Source organism: Aplidium turbinatum, chromosome 8 (assembly GCF_918807975.1).
Source record: "Aplidium turbinatum chromosome 8, kaAplTurb1.1, whole genome shotgun sequence".
NCBI classification, from domain to species: Eukaryota; Metazoa; Chordata; class Ascidiacea; order Aplousobranchia; family Polyclinidae; genus Aplidium; species Aplidium turbinatum.
In genome coordinates, this window is record NC_137479.1 from 16112128 (window position 1) to 16126249 (window position 14122).

Here is a 14122-nt window from a genome sequence, read left to right on the forward strand (position 1 = left end):
ACTTTCAAAGCATCTAATGGCACCAGATAAGGGTAGAGTAGTTTGGTTATCAGACTAGTTGCTCTGTTTGCACTTTGCAGGTTAGGATCAGTCTGCTACTTTCAATAAAAATTTCTTGAAGAATTTTAGCTTTATTTAAATGTCTTGAAGAGATTTTTAAGAAAATTTCGTTTTCCATATCTGAAAAAAATTTGACAAAGTAATTAGGAGCTGGTATACAAGCCCCTCCCCCTGGCCACTCATGACAAAGAGGAATTGACCAAAACATGTGGATTGAAGTGTGTGAACAGTAAAGCAAAGGTAAAGTAGTTTCACCCTACATGTTTGGTTGAGTCCTGTCTTTGTCATGAGTTACCAAAGGGGGGGGGGGGGGGGGACTTGTATACCAGCTCCAAAATTTATTATTGTTATTCTTTAGTATTTTGTTTGGTTTTCTGTAAACTTAATTCATAAATATGGCACAAAATGACCTTAGTGATTGGTATCGGGGAATTCCACTGATTTCAAGATATTGGTGAGTTCGTATGATTGCCTGGTTATCTTTCCTGCAAAGAAAATAGTAGCCTATTATTTTTTGGTGGTGGGTGGCACAGTTCATAAATCTTGTTTTCCAATCGCACTATGCTGGTTTGACTTCTGGGTTAAGCTCGTTGTGGTAAAACATCTTTCACCTCTACTGTTTGTTGTCGTATCCAGGCTTACACCCGGTGGTTGAAGATTTAGATTAAGTGGACGAGAAAGCAAAAAAGCCAATCTTTGTGCCCACCTTCAGGCGTGCCTGTAAGTGTCCTGCCAGAGACACAGCCACATGCTCTTGGTGTAGTAAATGAAGGAAAGGCAGTCAAGAAATTGCAACTGGTCACCCTACTCCTGTAGTGTTGAAAGCTTAGTAAAATAAGGGTCTTATCCTCTGAGGCTTATCGGTAGTATCGTGTGTATGGGACTACATTTGTCTTTTTAACACTTTTATAAAAATAGTCAGACAAACATTTAACTAAAGTAAACAATAATGTAAACAATGTTTACAATAATGTAACTAAAGTAAACAATGTTTACAATAACTAAAGTAAACAACTAAAGTGATATTGTTTACTTTATTTAAAATGTTTTGTTACACCGCGCAATTGCACATCCCAGTGGATCATCAGTTGAATTATAGGAAAATTTGATGAGAAGTTTAGGAACAAAGTTTTGTTTTTGAAACATTTAACTAGTTTGAAGTTAAAATGCTACAAGTTTTGTGTCATTTTAGTTGAAAGTTTCGTGTCTTTTAGAACTTTACATAAACAGGTTTTTCAAAATGCTTTTCAGGTTTTCTGCTGCTGTTGCTGTGCCATTAGCAGCCAAGTTTGGTCTGCTCAGTGGACGATGGCTTGTTTTAGATTACTACCATTTTTTTGAGAGATTTCAGGTAAACAGTGTTCAACTATTCATGTGTGGTTGCTACTGGGGTGCAACCTAGTTCGTACCCTGAACAGTTCGTACCCTCAGTTCGTACCCTGAAAAGATCGAGAGAAAAAATTAAAAAAAGCCGAAGTCGCTGATTGCAGTTTAATAGCACAAAGCCGAACTCGCTGATCGGAGTTTTGCAAACAAACTTGAGGGTTAAGGTTAGCGAAACTGTGGAAAAATATTTGAGGAAACTGCGATCAGCGAGGGTTAGGGTTAGAGCATAGATTACTCTATGGTTACGGTAAAGGTTAGCGGAAACTGCGGGAAAATGTTTGCAGAAACTGCGATCAGCGAGGGTTAGGGTTAGAGAGCATAGATTACTCGATTGTTAGAGTTAGGGCCGAGTTAGGGTAAGCGGAAACTGCGGTTAGCGGAAACTGCGGAAAATGTTTGCGGAAACTGCGATCAGCGAGGGTTAGGGTTAGAGCATAGATTAGTCTATGGTTAGAGTTAGGAAAAGATTAGCGAAAACTGCGGAAAATCGTTTGCGGAAACTGCGATCAGCGAGGGTTAGAGCATAGGTTACTCTATGGTTAGAGACTTAGAGTTAGGGTAAGGGTTAGCGGAAACTACGGAAAAATGTTTGCAGAAACTGCGATCAGCGAAGGTTAGGGTTGGAGCATAGATTAGTCTATGGTTAGGGTTAGCGCAAACTTCGGAAAAATGTTTGCGGAAACTGCGATGAGCGAGGGTTAGCGTTAGGGTTGGCGGAAACTGCGATCAGCGACTTTGGCTTTGTGCTATCTTTTTCTCGATCTTTTCAGGGGGAAAATTTTGAAATGTTTGCGGAAACTGCGATCAGCGACTTCCTTTTTTTAATTTTTCTCTCAATCTTTTCAGGGTACGAACTGAGGGTATGAACTGTTCAGGGTACGAACTAGGTTGCATCCTTGCCACTGGCCATGCACTGTTAACTGAGTCAGCTGCTCTCAAAGATTTTGGCATGTCATGTTGTTAAATGGCTTGTCAAGATCCAATTGCATGCTTTGAAATGGTGTGAAATTGATGTATTTTTGAGTGCCATTCAGGTGCTTGCACCTCGCAGCCGACAATTACAGTGTAATTTGCTAAACTCGTCTATTCGAAATAAGGCAATTTTAAATGTATATAATCAGCAGCTGTTGGCATTTTCCAGTCAACAAATCAGATATATCTATTTGACATTGATTCAGTTTAGGTGTATCTCAATCTAGTGTTTTACATTATTCGGTAGGCTGATAGATTTATATAACACAGATAAATCTGTCCAACCATTGAGGTTTTTTGAATTGGACTGTCTTTTTGAAATGACCATTTAGTATTGTTGGTGGTAGAGGTGAAGTTGATGTATTTTTTTCTTTGTTATTAAGATGTGTTGGTAAAATTATTTATGAAATATGGTATATAAACATTCTGTCATGAGCTCTTAAATCTTCATTCCCATCTTATACCTTCACAAGTTGAGCTAACGGAAAACTGAGCACTACCTACCATAACACAATCATCAGTATGTTTGGTTGTATTTTACACAATACTATACGATTTTCTTGCTTTCAAAACGAAAATGGATTGTATGTGTAACGTGGTGACTGGATGTACGGTACACGACAACTGGGCGAGACAAAGTGGGCGATACCCACTAGGGCGAGACCAGGTGGGCGATGAGACAAGTGGGCGACGGACTAGGTGGGCGACGAGTCAAGTGGGCGACGAGCCAAGTGGGCGACGGACCAAGTGGGCGACGAGCCAAGTGGGCGACGGCCAAAGTGGGCGACAGCCAAAGTGGGCGACGGAATCAAAAGTTTAGCCGTTCGGAAAAAATATGACTTTTAATTTTTACTTTAAAATACAATGATTGATTTGTAGAAGGGAAGCCATGAGAGTTCTCACGCTGAGTTTCACGAAGCATTAGAAGCAACATTTTAATTATTTTTTGTGTAATAGCGCTTTGCATTGTGACATCATCTTGTCACATTATTTTGCAATTTGCGGCGTCAGGGTTTATCGTGAAGCTTAAGAGAAACCTCTCAGGAAAGAGACAAACGAATGGCCAAAGAGTGGTTGAAGTCAGTTATGAACGTTCCCTAACCGTTATCAAAGCTTGTCAGTATAAAATATGACTTTTAATTTTTACTTTAAAATACAATGGTTGATTTGTGGAAGGGAAGCAATGAGAGTTCTCACGCTGAGTTTCACGAAGCATGGGAAGCAACATTTTCATTATTTTTTGTAGCCTAGTAATACTAATAGCGCTTGCTGTTTGATGTTAATTTGCATTGTGACATCATCTTGACACATTATTTTGCAACACACAATCCAGTCTCTGAATATTATAAACACTTGCGGTAGGTCACTAGGTCAGCCAGTGGTGAGATCTTAACTAGGCCTACTAAGTAGCTGGTTTGGTAGGTACATGCATTAGACATTTGAATGTTTGTAGTGATTTTCAAGCGAAACAGAAGTTTTTGTTAGTTGTTCGAGTGTGTTATTGTTTAAAATACATGTAAAAACTTACATACGAATCATTAACTACGGAGATTAGCATAAATGCTCTAAAAATAATCCATTAAAATAAAATTTTTGACAGAATATCTAAAACTAAAGTCATATGTTTCAATTTTTAGGTCATAAACAAAATGGCTCTAGTAATGACTGTCAGTCACAATGTGTTCTGTAAACTGCTGATGCAGTTACGCAGCGTCTAGACTAGAGCATTCGGATTAAAGTTTTATTGGTACTTTCACATACAACATTGTAAATGTAAGTTAATGGCAAGTCTCTATGAGACATTGGATTTTCCGCGCACATACGGTTTATAGCGTCAAGAACACTAATTGTGCGCTGTTTCAGTCATTGACCAATTTTTCGGTCATTGACCGATTTTTTAGAAAAATGTCCGAAAAAAATATAGCCTAGCCAATTCGGTCAAAATGTGCACACAAATATACAGTAGAACTCGGTTAATCCGGACTCGATTTGACCGGCGATTCCATCCGGATTAGGCGAAGATCCGGATTAACCGATGACGGTTCTATCAAGCCTGACGTTACCTAGATAGAAGGGTATCGGTAAAAATCACTGAAATCGGACGCATTAGTGTGGTCATCTGTCAATTCCGAGACGCGCGATCACCATATTAGCGATAGAATTCTTTTGAAATGCAGTATGCATGTAAAACGAATGTATTTGTAGACTCTGCGTCTAACGCAAGAACACACTGGCAAAAGTTATATCTTCAGACATGCGTGTCGGAAATCGGAATAATCTGTAGTCACTCAAAACTTTTGAAAACAGTTACGGAAGACGAGTTTCTTTGGAAAACTTACAAAAAATCAAACAAAGTCTTCTATTGAAAAAACATCACCGACATCTTTTCAAGTTACAGTGCGAGTTTGAGCATTTGCGCACGAATTTTGCGTTACGAGGGATTACTGTTCATGAAAAGAAGAAATCCGCAATAATTTATTGCGTCACATTAACGGAACAATAGATAAAAAATTTCTCGCAATAAGCCACGTTACGTTTTAGCATAATATGGCAAAATTGTCGGAAAAATCCGGATAAAGCGATAGAGAAAGCGCCACTTTTGTCCGGAATAGGCGAAGATCCGGATTAAATAATCCGGATAATCCGAAGCCGTTTCTCAAGAAAAAGATTACAAATCATTTGTACTTCCAGTTTCATCCGGATTAGGCGAAGATCCGGATTAACCGAATCCGGATTAACCGAGTTCTACTGTATAGTCAATTCGGCCAAGTGTTGCAAGGTTGAGTTTCGCTGATGAACGTTGAAGAAACATTTGTCTGTTCCAACTTTTCTCAGGTAAAACACGACAACGTTTCTCAGCGAAACTTAATGTTGTGGTGAGTCAGAAAGTGCAAATTTTGGTTTGTATCAGCTACTTGAAAGGAAATATTTTCATCAGAAAAAATGACCGAAATAAATAAAAAATGACCGAATTTTTACAAGTCATTTCGGACAAATGACCAAAAAGTCTCAGCGAAAAAAAAAACAAACAGATTGCGCGTGCTATGTTGGTGGCTGCAGCGTTTTTATTAGCATCGATGGTGACCGGAAGTTTTTGCAACATACTCCATCGATAATGATGTTTGAAATTCTTGATCTACTTGCTTAAGGTGAGTTTTGTCGATGTTGTTGTTACGATGGTTGTTCAAGAGCTTTTCCTGTGCCTTCCATATCCGTGAAATTTGCGCCTGTGCCACACCAAATTTTGCTGCAACAACTCTCTGCGGCGTTTTCCTTTCTAACTCTTTGATTACAATTAGGCTACTCTTACTACCACTCTTTGACCTTTCGTTTGTCTCTTTTCTGAGAGGTTTCTCTTAAGCTTCACGATAAACCCTGACGCCGCAAATTGCAAAATAAGGTGTCAAGATGATGTCACAATGCAAATTAACATCAAACAGCAAGCGCTATTAGTATTACTAGGCTACAAAAAATAATGAAAATGTTGCTTCCAATGCTTCGTGAAACTCAGCGTGAGAACTCTCATTGCCTCCCTTCTACAAATCAATCATTGTATTTTAAAGTAAAAATTAAAATTCATATTTTTTCCGAACGGCTAAACTTTCGCTTCCGTCGCCCACTTTGGCCGTCGCCCACTTGGCTCGTCGCCCACTTGGCTCGTCGCCCACTTGGCTTGTCGCCCACTTGACTCGTCGCCCACCTGGTCCGTCGCCCACTTGTCTCGTCGCCCACCTGGTCTCGCCCAAGTGGGTATCGCCCACTTTGTCTCGCCCAGTTGTCGTGTACCGCTGGATGTACTCACTGTGGATTTACAATGAGGAATTGATTTAGTGAGACTTCCTATATTAGCTACAATGCATGATTGCTAAATATGTTTGCAGATATGGCGAGCTGGGACTGCTGCTGTTTATTACCCTATAACACCAATGACCGGTTTTCATTATCTTATCACCTTATATTTTCTGTACAGTTACTCTACTCGACTTGAAACAGGTAATTAAAAGTATAAGAGACTGGTTTAAAGTTAAAATAAAGATAATGTATATAATATATATATGAATGAACATTTTCACTTCACTGTAATAGGTGTCATGACCTACATAGATTTTTATGATGTGATTATGAACAATAATCTTTTGTGTTTGATATTTACTGTTGTTGTTGTTAATGTTGTAATTTTTTGGTTTAACCAGGGTTCGATCTTAACGCTAGTCCGCTAGCCAATGGCTAGTGAAAATTTGCGCGGACTAGTAGAAATGTTGCAGTACTAGTCCAATTGGCTAGTGAAAATATTCGCCGGCGAAGAAGAGCTTGTTGTCACTGTGTAATTGTGTAATATTAATACGTCCCCAAGCTTGAACATTTTTACAAACAATATTTTATTTGACTTTAATTTCGTTTTTTTTTCCCTCTTCTTTGGATTGCTACCTTGTCGTAGTTGAAGAGCTCGTGTGCCTCCGTGACCTAAAGAGTTATGCTGACCCAACAAGCCAGACAAGTCTGACGGTAGAGGCCTAACCAAACGCAATCCATCCATAGTCCACTTCTTTTGACAGTGAACGAATATTATGTATTGTACCACCCTGGCGAGTGGCGTGTCATCTCGTACTACAGATGCACACAATGTAATATTACTACATAAATAAATATTAATCACACACCGTATGCCACATTCATTTTGTATGTTTTAAAATTGCATTGTTTGCGTCTGTAGTGCGAGAAGGTGTTATTGTGCGTATTGTTGCTCTCTTGTACGTACTGAAATCTGAAAGCCTTTTACTTTAGTTAGTTTCAGTTAAGCCAAAACACTTATCTTAATACATCATCCGACAAGTGAAAAGTCAGTAAACTGGTCGGACTAGTGAAAAATCGTGCGGGCTAGTGAAAAGGGGGAGCAGTTAGTCCGGTGGGCTAATGAAAAAAAAAGTTAAGATCGACCCCTGGTTTAACTATGATGGCAAAATTTCAAAATTACATTTAAGAAATAAAAATAATTTAAAAAAGAAAATAAATTGTTTTGTGCTTGCAGAAAATTAATGTGATTTTTATTTCAGGAATATTTGCTGGAAGGCCGGCTGATTACGTCTTCCTTTTACTGTTTAATTGGCTCACGACAGTTGTATCCTTTAATTATTTTTTAAAACTTTAATGTCCCTGTTCCATGACATTTTGATGTGGTCATTCGTTGCTTCCTGTCATGTGTTGTATCACGACAATTACATCTGTGATCGCAGCAAACTGTATGTTGTCGCAATGGGCGCAAATAAAAGCATGATTATTATTATCATTATAAGGCCAAATTTATTGTGATGGTAATTTTGTGCAAACTGCGCTACACTGCCAGGTATCCATGACTTGTAGGCACAATGGCACATGCCAGGTTGACTTACTCACTTACACAATGTAGCACTGGACGATTTTGATGCTGCCTCTTAATTCAATTATATTTTTTTGCTTTTAAATAGCAACTTGTTATGAGTACATATTTGCTCATCATGACTTTCTATATATATATTTTTTGCTTAATACAAACTTTTGTTTTGGAAACATTCACCCATCATTCCATCAAGCTAAAAATAGAAATTTTACGGCAATAGTTTTGTATAATATATATATAAGCGTTGTAATTAGGCCTAAAATACACAAATATAATATAACCACTATATATATATAATCCAATAACATACAGTTTACTTGGAAATTTTTTCTAAATCACCTAACACCATGGCATAGTAGCACCTAAACCGTCCAGTGCCACAGTGTTGGTGCCACAGTGTCCAGTGCCACAGTTTTTATATCCAGACCATTTAGGAGTGTTGACATCTTATATGCAAAATTTTAAAATCTTACCACCACACTAGAATGGGCATAAATTTCTCAAACAAAACTATGTTTAAGTACTGAAGGCACTTTTGATTTCAACAGTAGCTCATATATATAATAAAGATATTAGAGATGTACCGATTTATCAGTATCGGTGATATCGGCCATTTTTTGAGTATCGGTTTCGGCATCGGTATCGGCAAAATTTGGCCGATACTAAACATGTAAAATAAAAGGCGTTTGCTGCGGATTTTCTGCAGAAGCAAAGATAATTATAGATTTTTTAAAGTAGTAGCTAACGTCACATTGAAGTAGAAAAATAACAACCTGTTCAAATTTTTGATAAGTCACACTCCCATGACTTCTTGCACGCACCTTTTAACATTGGTTGCTTACAGTGATTCTTTCACTCAAACAAAACGTTTTGTTTCAGCAGTTTTGCATTTTTCGATTCTTAAGTTGTGAAGGAGACTCAATTTCTCCAATATTTATCATTTGTGTTTTTTTTTTATTCTCAGCAGAGGATAAAACCAGGCCAAGACTACCCAGGTGGCGGAAATGTGTAGTTTTGCATCGTTTTTGCGTTGCTGGACGTTTGAGGGACTCGTGTGGCTTGGTTGTTTTTGGTGGGCTGGTTTTGTCTGTTTGTGATTTGGTTTCCGCTTTTATTGTGGTGGACTCACCAGGCTTGAACAATGTAGTGGCAGAGTGGGTGGGCTCGGGATGGGGGCGGTGGGACTGCGAATCCTCACTGAACTAATCAATAAGTGGTCTTGTTGCGCCTGGGATGGCGGCCTTATTGTGGGGGGGGAGTGTCCTTCCCGGCTGTCGGCACAGGGCTGGGCGCTCACTGGTGCGGTGGGCTGTTGCGATTTGCTGGCCATAACGGTGTAGCTTCCATGCTAGCCATTTAGACCATACAATCAACTATTATGTTTCTCTGCAGCCGTTTTGTAGCAAGAATTGACATCGACAAGAATTGACATGGCTGGTGTGGAAGCTACACTGTTGTGGTTGGCGGGTCACGGCAGCTCGCTGTGCTTGTGGGTGCTCAGCCTTGTGCTGGTGGCCGGGGGGGGTCCTCCTTTCTTCGCAATGAGGTTGTCATCTTGGGCGCAACGGGACCATTTTGATTGGTTTAGTGAGGATTCGTGGTCCCATTGCTTTCTTTTTGGGCCTACTTATTCTGCCGTGACATTGTTTGGGCTTGGTGAGTTTGTTGCGGCTAAGGGTGGAAGTTGAATCGCCGACCGGTGGAGCCAGCTTGCTGGGGGCAGCCGAGTTGCACAGGTTTTTTGAGCGTTTGGCGGGGTGGGAGCGATGCAAAATTGTGCATTTTTGCTACCTGGGTAGTCTTGGCCTGGCAAAAGCTTTTCAACCAAATGACAAGCGCCCTTAGGTTGCACATTACTTGTCGAATAGTTTTTGTACAACTACACAAATCACTTGGTTTACATTTTACATCTTATTATCAATTATGATAGCATATTTGGAGAGTTTGCGCAAACACTTTATTAATTTTTCAGAAACCCCAATTATGATGTAATGTTTCTTCCCTTATACCCCTCCTCAATTACGGTGGCCTTTCATTACTAAAACCTACTATTATGACACAACAATGCGGTTGAGATTGGATTCTTGAATCTTTAATAAATTATGCCAATTGAAAGCTTTTTTTCATAGTTTTTATGCAAATAAGGTAAAATTTAGCATTTGATATAATTCCTTGCAAGTACCAAAATTACTTCTTTTTGTAACACCAAAGTATCGGCCAAAATATCAGTATCGGTATCGGCCTAAAAAAGTGATATCGGGATCGGTATCGGCCAAAATATTGGTATCGGTACATCTCGAAAAGATGTCATTGTAAATTCTTACTTATGAAGTTATGATATAGAGAATGATATTATGTGAACTAAAATAAGAAAACGGAGACAAAAAACGTTGAGCTGACTTCAAGCTTGTCGTGTCAAATGCACTGACCCAGTACCTTGGCATGAATTGAATAGGTTGTAGGTTTGATCTTCTTAATGCAGTTTTACTTTTTGTGGTATACAGTAAAAAACAACGATAAACTAAACGGTCACTTGCATGATGATAGGTAACATAGTACAAAACAAACTTATAACACAGTTCGAAGCATACAGCTGCCACTCTCTGACCGGAATGGCCCGTTTCGGTGAGTCCGATTCGGCGAGTCCGATCCCTTAACGGGGGATTTTTTTAATTTTTTTTTTAATTATCGGGTACCGTAGCCTAATTATCATTGCCGTTTTAGGGTTAGAGATTGGGGGTTAGGGTTAGGGGTTAGAGGTTAAGAACTCATTGAATCGGACTCACCGAATAGTAGCAGACCTTTCTCTGACAAAGCAATTAAAATGATGGTTTCATACGATTTTAAAAGAAGGCAATCACGTTGTTGGCTAAATGTAAATACATTTTTAACTACATTTGCATGTTTTTCTATTAATGTTAATTGTTAACAAACGTCCTTGTCATTTCACTGAAAGCTGTTTGTGCCAAATTATAGAAAACTGTTTTGGTGATGAAATTACTTTTGTGTTTGGAAACGTGAATTATTCCTTGACGTTTCAAACTTAAAGATTCTTGCATTGGCTCTGGGTATTCCGGTAAGTTATGTGCAGATTCACTAAACCATATTTAGATTGTGATATTATTTAACTGGAATCGAGATTTCTTACCATGTTAAATTGTTAACTGTTGATAGACTTTGTTTTCACAATGTCAATTTACTTCCACAACTAGTCTCTGCTGAGAACGTATACTGCATTATATAATATTTTCCGCGCAGTGTATCTTACCTGCTTAAATCTCTTTTATAAGCATGTTATTTTCCCACAGTTTAATGCTAGGTTATGGGGATGCTTTCTACTTCAACACAAAAATTCGTGTAGTACATTGTGACGACCGTTTTTAATTATTTTTTTTATTCTTTATTTAGATTATTTTCGAACTTCTTGTGCTCGCTGCTTTGTACATCTGGTGCCAGATTAACCGTGATCAAATCGTCTCGTTTTGGTTTGGAACAAGGTTCAAAGTGAGATTGCGTTTTTGTAGGAAGCACTCAATGTTTACTTTGCGTAATGGTATAAGCCTAAGGTTATGAATTTTTACAGAAGAAAACATTACCATGCTCGTATCGATCGCTCTTTCCCACATGATTGTTTATGAAAAGATTTGTCTTTTGGCCAAAAAATATTGGTTGCTACAATCCTTTAAGTGTAATGCTCTACTCATATTGCGAGAGGTCACTACGCTCAGCCAGAGGTAGGCAACATCACCAATTTTGCTGATCTTGATCTTCGAGTAGCACGAATAAAAGCAAAGAATATATGATCTTGAAGATCACGTTTTGTGATCATGAAAAAAAAGAAGTTTTTAATCATCAATATTGCAAAACCAATTACTATGAGCAACCTGATTAAAGATGGTTATAGTGTTACGGTATTGCTACTGTTGCTTTTAACTACTCGATCGCTGGCCTAAGAACTGTAATAAGTTAGTGACTGTTGCTATTAGGCCTATCGATCATTGTCGTAGTTTGCGTAGAATCGCAGCGTCACACCCAAAGCTTATTGTTTTTCAAGATCAAGATTACACAAAAAAGTGATCTTAGATCAAGATCACCAAAATAAAAACGATCTTCAAGATCATGCCCAACTCTGTGCTTGCCGCTCAGCTATGCATATTGCACACTGACAGTTCAGTCGCTGCGGCTTGATTTCCGTTTTCATTGCGCAGTTTTAGTTTGGTACATTAAAAGCCAGTCTTTTTACGTCGACTTATACATTTTCAGGCGGCTTACTTACCCTGGGTTCTTTTTGCATTCAACCTCATCATTAGAGGAGGGTAAGCTTATTTGTTCATTTTTGCTATAGCTACTTTGTTTGCTGCACTGTCTTAAGAGCACAGGCTAAATAAAATTGTTCTAGGGATCTTCTTAAAATTTACGTTGAATTAGTTTATGTTCCTTAACAAGGCCAAGCAGATCTGTTTTCTGCTTATTACGTAGATTGAATCTGGGAAATGTTTGTTGATCATCTTCCAGTTTTGTTTTGCAGAGGAATGAGTGAATTGCTCGGTATATTTGTCGGTCACATGTACTTCTTCCTCAAGTTCAAGTATCCTATTGACTTTGGAGGAACTTCCTTTTTAGAGACTCCACAATTTTTGTGAGTAACCGATTTGTCAAGGATAAATGTTGTTCATTAAATGAGAAGCACTGGTTTACAACATCACAGTCACTTTAAAAGCTACCTCGTAGGTTGCACTGTTATTCTTAAGTACCGGTTTATAAAGCAAAATATTATAACGAGACATATAACCATGGCTATTCTGCAACGTCTAACAAAAAATTAACTTTCCAGTCCAAATATGTAAGAAGGTACAGCTGATTTGCTAGATTAAGGAAAAGTTATCAAAAAATACTTGAAGGAACTGAGTTTGTTTGGTGTTATACTTAAGAGATTTTTGTAATATTGTCGTGAGGTGTTAAGTCGAGTTTCCAGACCGTTCGTTGTTAAAAACCTCCGACCGTTTGCTACATTTGATTGGAGAAGAATCGTGCTGTTGCTGATATACGGTCAGCGATTCCAGTCCCAAGTCCGACTTATTTGACCAGTCTACGTCGGACATGAAGTTTTTCTATAAATCTGTATAAATCAGTGATGTCAAAGCTGAAGAGAAACCACAAGTTACCGTCGAATGAAATGTAAGCTTTTTGCATTTTCCACTGTAAACTCATAAATTCTAATCAAGTGCCTTTTCTAGGTATAAATTCTTTCCTAATGTTCGAGGGGGTGTGAGTGGGTTCGGAACCGCTCCCCAATCAAGACGGACAGAAGCGAACAATGACGGGGCACATCGATGGGGTAGAGGGCAACAGTTGGGGGAAAACTGACGTGAAACCCCCAATTTTACCTGATACGTGCAATGGTCGATTGTAGTTAATTGATTGATAGAGGACTGCCAATTCTTCGTGTAACGACATTGAAAAAATAAACCAAGCTCACCGGTGTGAATTTGCGGAAAAGGTTTTGCTCCAAACTACACATCATATCCTCTGATTCAACGAGGCTTATCTGTATATAAACTAAAGTTGTATGAATTGATCTTGGTCGAAAAGGCTTGATAAGGCTGGCCTATTAATGTCTGTAATTTTTTATGTGCAGAAAAATATGTCAGTGTGTTTGCTCGTGCTACTTATTTGAAGCCAACTTTCCTTTGAACCCCTAAAAAAAATTAAGCAAAATTTATTGTGGGCAAGTTTAAAAATTATTTCTCGCTAATCTATATGATGATTGTCTTGCGAAGACGCCTGTGCGTGGGTTGATTAACGTGTACTTGATGGCGCACACTCAACAAGCACACATAAACTTGACACCAGCTTTGTACGGTTATAACCGAACCCCTCTCTGAGAGCATCTTTAACCAGCATGTATGTTTTTTAATGCTCACTATGATAATTACAACTTACCTGTCATTCGGCTTGCTATTAGGTTTTTTTGGTGCACAATATTAAGAATGCAATTTCGAGTGTGTCGCTTTTGATTAACCTCGATAGAGTATTTTGTTTTGGATCCAGAAGCATTTGTTCAAGTTCACGGCAGTTAGTTCTTTTATTATGTTAAAATACCTTACTTACAAGATCAACGGAAAATTTCTTGCTTGCTATTTTAAGTCCAAATATTGCGTACTGCATGAACTCGGTGGTAATAGGCTACTAGTGTTGTCAACCGCGCAGCGTACGCGGCCGCGTACGCGGTGACGTCGCCGCGCCGCGCGGCACCGCGTAGAAATGTTGACTGTGCCAACCGCGCCGCGCGGACAAATAATGAAGAAAAAAACTGAAAAACAAAAA

General features: G+C 38.7%; 1 protein-coding gene across 1 annotated transcript; it reads left to right on the forward strand.

The window, feature by feature from the left end:
* Positions 1-416: 416 nt before the first annotated feature.
* Positions 417-13797, forward strand: LOC145775343 (derlin-1-like). The gene is made up of 9 exons (XM_082586625.1): positions 417-514; positions 1312-1411; positions 6300-6411; positions 7473-7537; positions 10845-10871; positions 11204-11299; positions 12059-12111; positions 12324-12434; positions 13033-13797. Exons 1-9 carry the CDS (start codon positions 456-458, stop codon positions 13160-13162), a joined length of 753 nt encoding a protein of 250 aa, XP_082442751.1. The 5' UTR covers positions 417-455; the 3' UTR covers positions 13163-13797.
* Positions 13798-14122: the final 325 nt, after the last annotated feature.

Excerpts from the sequence above, each read along its gene's own strand:
- LOC145775343 (XM_082586625.1), top strand. The coding sequence starts at position 456 with ATGGCACAAAATGACCTTAGTGATTGGTATCGGGGAATTCCACTGATT. Across the intron at positions 7,538-10,844 it reads TTAATTGGCTCACGACAGTT|ATTCTTGCATTGGCTCTGGG; the intron begins GTATCCTTTAAT and ends TCAAACTTAAAG. Across the intron at positions 12,112-12,323 it reads AACCTCATCATTAGAGGAGG|AGGAATGAGTGAATTGCTCG; the intron begins GTAAGCTTATTT and ends TTTGTTTTGCAG.